This window comes from Heloderma suspectum, chromosome 1 (assembly GCF_057233095.1).
Source record: "Heloderma suspectum isolate Gila_16-S chromosome 1, 16-S_ref, whole genome shotgun sequence".
Classification (NCBI taxonomy): domain Eukaryota; kingdom Metazoa; phylum Chordata; class Lepidosauria; order Squamata; family Helodermatidae; genus Heloderma; species Heloderma suspectum.
In genome coordinates, this window is record NC_139458.1 from 392,628,525 (window position 1) to 392,635,691 (window position 7,167).

The 7,167-nt window shown below is 42.2% G+C and overlaps 1 protein-coding gene across 1 annotated transcript in view; it reads left to right on the forward strand.

The window, feature by feature from the left end:
- The window catches only part of ACBD3 (acyl-CoA binding domain containing 3), a 29,064-nt gene extending 22,954 nt beyond the window's left edge, over nucleotides 1-6,110 (forward strand). The window contains exon 8 of the mRNA XM_084828647.1: nucleotides 3,789-6,110. Within this exon, the coding sequence (XP_084684773.1) occupies nucleotides 3,789-4,000 (212 nt within the window). The 3' untranslated portion in view covers nucleotides 4,001-6,110. The remainder of the gene's footprint in view (nucleotides 1-3,788) is intronic.
- Nucleotides 6,111-7,167: the final 1,057 nt, after the last annotated feature.

Below are 7,167 nucleotides of genomic sequence, written 5' to 3' on the forward strand. Positions count from 1 at the left end.
ACGAACAGATTTAAGGGATTAGACCTGAAAGACAGAGTGCCTGAGGAACTATGGACGGAGGTCTGTAACATTGTTCAGGAGGCAGCAACTCAATCCATCCCAAAGAAAAAGAAATGCAAGAAAGCAAAGTGGCTGTCTGATGAGGCTTTACAAGTAGCTGAGGAAAGAAGGGAAGCGAAAAGCAAGGGAGAAAGGGGAAGATATACCCAACTGAATGCAGAGTTCCAGAGAATAGCAAGGAGAGACAAGAAGGCCTTCTTAAATGAACAATGCAAAGAAATCGAGGAAAACAACAGAATGGGAAAGACGAGATCTCTTCAAGAAAATTGGAGATCTCAAGGGAACGTTTTGTGCAAAGACGGGCATGATAAAGGACAAAGAAGGCAGGGACCTAACAGAAGCAGATGAGATTAAGAAGAGGTGGCAAGAATACACAGAAGAACTCTACAGGAAAGATCTTAATGTCCCTGATAGCCATGATAGTGCGGTCACTGAACTTGAGCCGGACATCCTAGAAAGTGAAGTCAAGTGGGCCTTAGGAAGCATTACTAACAACAAAGCTAGCGGAGATGACAGTCTTCCAGCTGAGCTATTTAAGATCCTAAAAGATGATGCTGTTAAAGTGCTGAACTCAGTATGCCAACAAATTTGGAACATTCAACAATGGCCACAAGACTGGAAAAGGTCAGTTTACATTCCAATTCCAAAGAAGGGCAATGCCAAAGAGTGTTCAAACTACTGCACAATTGCGCTCATTTCACATGCCAGCAAGGTGATGCTCAAAATCCTACGAGCTAGGCTTCAGCAGTATGTGAACCGAGAACTACCGGAAGTACAAGCTGGGTTTCGAAGAGGCAGAGGAACTAGAAATCAAATCGCCAACATTCACTGGATCATGGAGAAAGCAAGAGAATTCCCGAAAAGCGTCTATTTCTGCTTCATTGACTACACTTAACCCTTTGATTGTGTGGATCACAACAAACTGTGGCAAATCCTTAAAGAGATGGGAGTACCAGACCACCTTACCTGTCTCCTGAGAAACCTGTACAAGGGTCAAGAAGCAACAGTAAGAACTAGACATGGAACAACCGATTGGTTCAAAATTGGGAAAGGAGTACGACAAGGCTGTATATTGTTGCCCTGCTTATTTAACTTATATGCAGAGTACATCATGAGAAACGCCGGGTTGGATGAATCTCAGGTCGGAATTAAGATTGCCAGGAGAATTATCAACAACCTCAGATACGCAGACGATACCACCCTAATGGCAGAAAGCGAAGAGGATCTAAAGAGCCTCTTGTTGAGGGTGAAAGAGGAGAGTGCAAAAGCTGGTTTGAAAGTCAACATTAAAAAAACTAAGATCATGGCATCTGGCCCCATCACTTCCTGGCATATAGAAGGGGAAGAAATGGAAGCAGTGACAGATTTTATTTTCTTGGGCTCCAAGATCACCACAGACGGTGACTGTAGCCATGAAATTAAAAGACGCTTGCTCCTGGGGAGGAAAGCTATGGCAAACCTAGAAGAACATAGTAAGAAGCAGAGACATCACCTTGCCGACAAAGGTCCGTCTAATCAAAGCTATGGTTTTCCCAGTAGCAACGTATGGCTGTGAGAGCTGGACTATAAGGAAGGCTGAGCACCGAAGAATCGATGCTTTTGAACTGTGGTGCTGGAGAAGACTCTTACGAGTCCCCTGGACTGCAAGGAGGTCAAATCAGTCCATCGGAAAGGAAATCAACCCTGAGTGCTCATTGGAAGGACAGATACTGAAGCTGAAGCTCAAATACTGTGGCCACCTAATGTGAAGAGAAAATTCCCTGGAAAAGACCCTGATGCTGGGAAATATTGAAGGCAAAAGGAGAGGGGGATGGCAGAGGATGAGATGGCTAGATAGCATCACCGATGCAATGAATATGGACTTGAGCACACTCTGGGAGAGAGTGCAGGACAGGCAGGCCTGGTGTGCTATGGTCCATGGGGTCACGAAGAGTCGGACACGACTGAACAACTGAACAACAACAACAATAATTGAAAATCAGCCCGATACCATACACTTTTTTAATCTCTTGCAGACATGAAGCTTAGAAGCCTAATTAATTAGAGCTTAAATGTTAGGGCAGTATTCAGTGGTGTCATTCCACAAACTCAAGTAGTGCTAGCAGAGCTCCGCCAATTCTTTCAGTTGTGCAAGCAGAGTGTGCACTAGCAGAACACCTGGCCCATTCGCGACTGCACGAGCGGAACTTAGTTGGGTTCTCCCCTTGCACGTAGCTCAGAAACTTAGTTTCCACTAGTACAATATCATTTGCGCTGGCAGAATGACAATGGCCTGGTTTGCACTACACGACAGCCTACCGTAGCTTAATTTACCTGCAGGGACTCTTTAAGTCGTGCTGGCCACCTGCAGGTACCAGGTTTGCATGGTACCCACAGGCACACAGCTTGTCATGTCATGCAAACCCAGGTGGTAGGAGTTGTTTGTGGGTTAGACAACCCTCAAATAACGCATGGCTTGTTTTAGGGTTATTTGTTGGCTGTCTAACCCTCATACTGCCCCTGCCCCTTATGTTGGCACAACACAACAAGCCATGGCAAGCAAGGCCACTATGGGTGCCATGTAAAAATGGCCCCCATGGGCGCCCAGAACAACACAACAGTCCCAGCAGGTAAATTAAGCTACGGTTGGCTGTCGTGATGTGCGAACAGGCCCACTGTTGAATACTGCCCTTAAATTGTCTGCCTATCTATCTAAAATTATTTCTAGGCCACCTTTGCCATGTGACTCTAGGATCTAGAGTCCAAAGTATGTGGTTTTCTGTGCTGTCCCTTCATCTGTTTCCAGGGCTCACTACCAGATTTTACTGTCTTGCAATTACCTAGTAATTTTTCTTTCTTACCTTTGTTGATGGTGTCACTTCCCAGATCCTCTTTTTCATAAACCTTCAGTTGATTTAAGAGCCTGTTTCACATGTCTTCATAATTAGGGAAGACCTTTGCATTATGGAACCATTACCCAGTCATTTGCCTCTCACTGTGTGATGTGCTTTATTGACTCCGTACAATGCCCAGATTTTAAATCTTTGGGTAGGAAAAATTGGTCTTTGTATTGTGGGAAGAGAGGACATTTGTGGGGGTTAGTTCTGTACAAGTGTGATGTTTGCTAGGAGCTTCATGCTAAGATCTTAGCGATGTAGTCCATGACATGTACTAGCTGGACAGTCAACTTCGATGGTTTTCATTCGCTTCGCTCCCCAATTTAACCTTCAATGTTGACATTAATAGTGGCCAGTCTTTGAATGTTATGTGACAGCAGATGATCTGGGATACTTTCAACAGTCTTGGATCTGGTGGTAAACAGCTATTTATTTTTTACAGAAGCAGTAGGAATACAGTGCTACTAAAATTGGGCCAATCCAGGCCAGGTTACTGAGGAGCTCTGGTCTCACTGACATCAGTGGGTCTTAAAAATTAGTCATTGAGACTGTGCTGAGAAATCATTGAAACAGGGTTTTAAAAATCAAAACCTTCATGTGCTAACACCATGTGTTCTTGGTCCAAATCCTCCTTGTGAACAGCAGCTGGTCATCACTGTTTTCTGTAAAGTTCTATCATAGATGAGATCATATGGTTTTGCTTTTGTTAAATGTAAATATTTTGCTCAGGTGTTGATGTGCTTTTAGGGGGATTAATCAACACTGACTATGAAGAATTGCGTTGTGGGGTTTGTTTGACATCAAGGCAACTTGCATCTAGTGACTAATGCTTTGCTTTTGACTCTTTCTCAGAAAATGCTAGCAGTGAAGAGAAAGCCAAAAAGAATGCCAACAAGCCTCAACTAGATGAAATAGTGCCTGTGTACAGACGAGACTGTCACGAAGAAGTATATGCTGGCAGCCATCAGTACCCAGGGCGAGGGGTCTATCTCCTTAAATTTGACAACTCCTACTCGCTATGGAGGTCAAAAACAGTTTACTACAGAGTCTATTATACAAGATAAAGATCTTGTTGTGGTGCCAGAGGCTGGGGTGGTGCAGAAGACATCATGTTGTTTGGAACTTCCATCAAGCATATTGGACCTTTTTGACTCTGTTACCCTGTCTGATGTATCTGTATGGTTTTTGTGTGTGTGTGTGTGTGTGTGTGTGTGTGCGCGCGCGTGTTAACTTTTGACACTGGGATCTGGGCTTTCTTCTGCAGCTCAGTGTTAATGCAGTTAATGGGGTTAGGATCTCCCAAGTCCTTTCGGGTTGTTTGCCAGAGCTTAAGACAGAAGGCCAAGCAAGTTGCAAACATTGCATAAATTGACCTTCCAAAACCCCTTAAACTCTTAACACACACATACAAGGACGACATGTTTCCTTGGTGGCAGTCAATCCGCTGTTGCCTGACCTATAAGTTTTGAACGTTTGAAGACAATAAATCTGTTAGTTGTTCATTTGAGGGTACCAGCCTTATTTGTGGGGTGGGAGTCTGATGCAATCTGCACTGTAGCAAGCAAATTTCTTAAAACTGTATTTGAATGTCAGAATTTTACACCATTAAACTTGAAACCTTAGTGGATGCAGTTTAGAAACTGATTTGTCTCGTGTCTGTTCTCATTGAAGAAATCCTTTGGCTCCTCTCTGTCCAAACAGCGCACTGCTGGATGAGACACAGGAGTGTGCATGCATGTGTACCCATGCCCTTGCCAGAGGTATGTAGGCCCATTCAACGCAAGAGTGTGGGTGTGGGTGTAGATATATATTTATATGCACATCAGGGCTATCTCTTGCTTGATTTCAACAATAGAACATTTTAATGTTGGGCATCAAGGAGAAAGATATCTGTCTTTCCCCTCTATCTGCTGCTAATCCCGAGATCCAAGTTTTGTGCAGGATTTTGACTTCAGAACAGAGACATAGGTAACTCACCTTTTGGATAAAAATCTCCAGAACTGTTCTTGTACATATCACACTAAAATGAATGGGAACTGTCTTTGTGTAATTCTTGCTTGTTGAATTGGCAGGTGTGTGCATGAGACATTCCTGTTGGTGGGCTTCTCTTTTGCAGCTGTCTGGGTAGGCTTCCAGTTAAAATCAGTTATCTGCCCAGTTTTTATAGTTCGTTTGGGGACCCTTGGGGGTGGGGGTGTAAACCTGAGTTTGCAATTCATGCATTTACATAATGAAAGGATGTTGTTAATGTTGTAGGAATTAATGTTGCACTGATGTTATGGCAATCACTGCCAGAAACACACTCACCGTAGTTTTTACTCAGATTGCATTTGTGTACTTATTCTGATGTCCTTATGTTATTTCAGGTACACAAGTAGCATTCTAATTTTCTTATCGATTTTAGAGCAAAACTGCACGTTTGCTCAGCAGTGACTAAGGCAGGTGGGCTTTTTGTTCCTTTTTTTTTTTTTTTGCAGCATAACAACTTTTATATGGAACCATGTTTCCAAGAAGGAGTTGGTATTTCAAAAAATGACTTGTATTAAGTGTGTTATGCATGAGGAATGCAATGACCCCCCCCCCCCCCGAATTATTTTTTGCAGTATAATTTATGTGCATTAGCTGCAAATACATGTTCCACCTCAAATGGGTCTGTTGGAATTCTGGGGGCTTTCTGTTCAAATATTTGTACATACATTATACATGGTTTTTTTCCTTCTCACATCTTATGGAGATCTCTTAAAAAGACTTGATTCCTCCATCTTGTTTGATTTAGCAGTGCATTACGAGCTACTGTCTAGCTAGTGGTTTTCCAGTCAACTCTGCTCTAACATGTTCAGTTCTCATGTGTACATAACACTTTATAAACTCATGGAGTTAGAAATGCGTTTTTAAAAGCTGTATTTTAAATTTTAAAAAGAAATTAGAGGCAGGCACTAATTCTATTGAGTACCTTAGATTTCTTTCTGTTCATACAATATTATGATTTAACAGGAAAAAATTGTGTTGGATAGCACTATACATTTGTTGTAAACAGCAGCACATTTTTGCTGTCATGCTTTGGATATCCATACTCCAAAAATTGCCTCTGACTGTTGACGAGTAGAGAAAAGTGTGCTTTCAAAATACCTTGGAATAATATATTTAATCTGAATTAAAAATGCTTATATGGAACCTCTTGGCTTTTTCTTAAGTACTGCGGGTATTGCTGTGGTTGAAGAAGAATATGATTTATTAAATTTGCAAACACTTCTTAAATGAAGCAACATTTTCAACCCCTACTTTTAAGTCAGAGGCGATGGGGACTAGCATTGGTTTCATCAGCATCACCCATTTTTCTGTTCAGGAATTTGCACAGGTTTCTGTGTCTAGTATAAATTATGCAGTGTGGGTTTAAATTGCATGACTAGAGTTTTGAATAATTTTCTGCTTGCAGAACTCAGATTTCTTTGTGGAATGTGGAGCATCTTTGGCAGAAATTATACTACTATTAAGTTGCAAGTTGAAGAGAGGCACTACAGTAAAGGAGACTTTGGAGAGGAAGAGGGAAACCAGCTGTATAGATTGGTAATATGGGAAGACAGAAAGGGACTAGAGGGAGGATTGTGTGGGGTGCATCTCCCTCTGTCTCCTCTGAGCTACCATGGGGTGGGGGGGAGAACTTAGCAAATGCAGGAGTTGAAAGTCGATTTACAGTTCCCCAGTCTACCATGAAGGGCACCCAGTGTTTGAACCTGTTTCATGGGAAAGAAAGCCCCCAGTTCTGGCTCATGTATCAACTACTGAACAAAAATTGAATCTAGAACTGGAAGCTACCATGTGATTTATTTAGGATGCAATCCTATGCATGTTTAGAACGAAAAATGTCCTGTATCTCCCAGCATTCTCCAGCCAGCCATGCTCAAATTGCATCTCCCAGCATTCCCCAGCTAGTTTCTCAAATTGCCAAATGTTCCCACAGCCCCAAAAGGTTGCCTATCCCTGCCCTAGCCTATCATGGAGGAAAATGGAATGACTGAGAAGGTGCTTGTCCAATGATAGTTAATGTGATCACTTGTAATTCAGCTGCACAAATGTCTTGATGGAGGTTTGTGGTTACTTTTTTTTGTGGCTCTTTATGGTTGACAAGCAATCAATCCAATATACTTTTGTATATTATTACAGTCCTCTATGGTTGATGTATCTAAGTATGTTTTTACAAGTGATGCTAAGAACACCTGTTAGCATAACA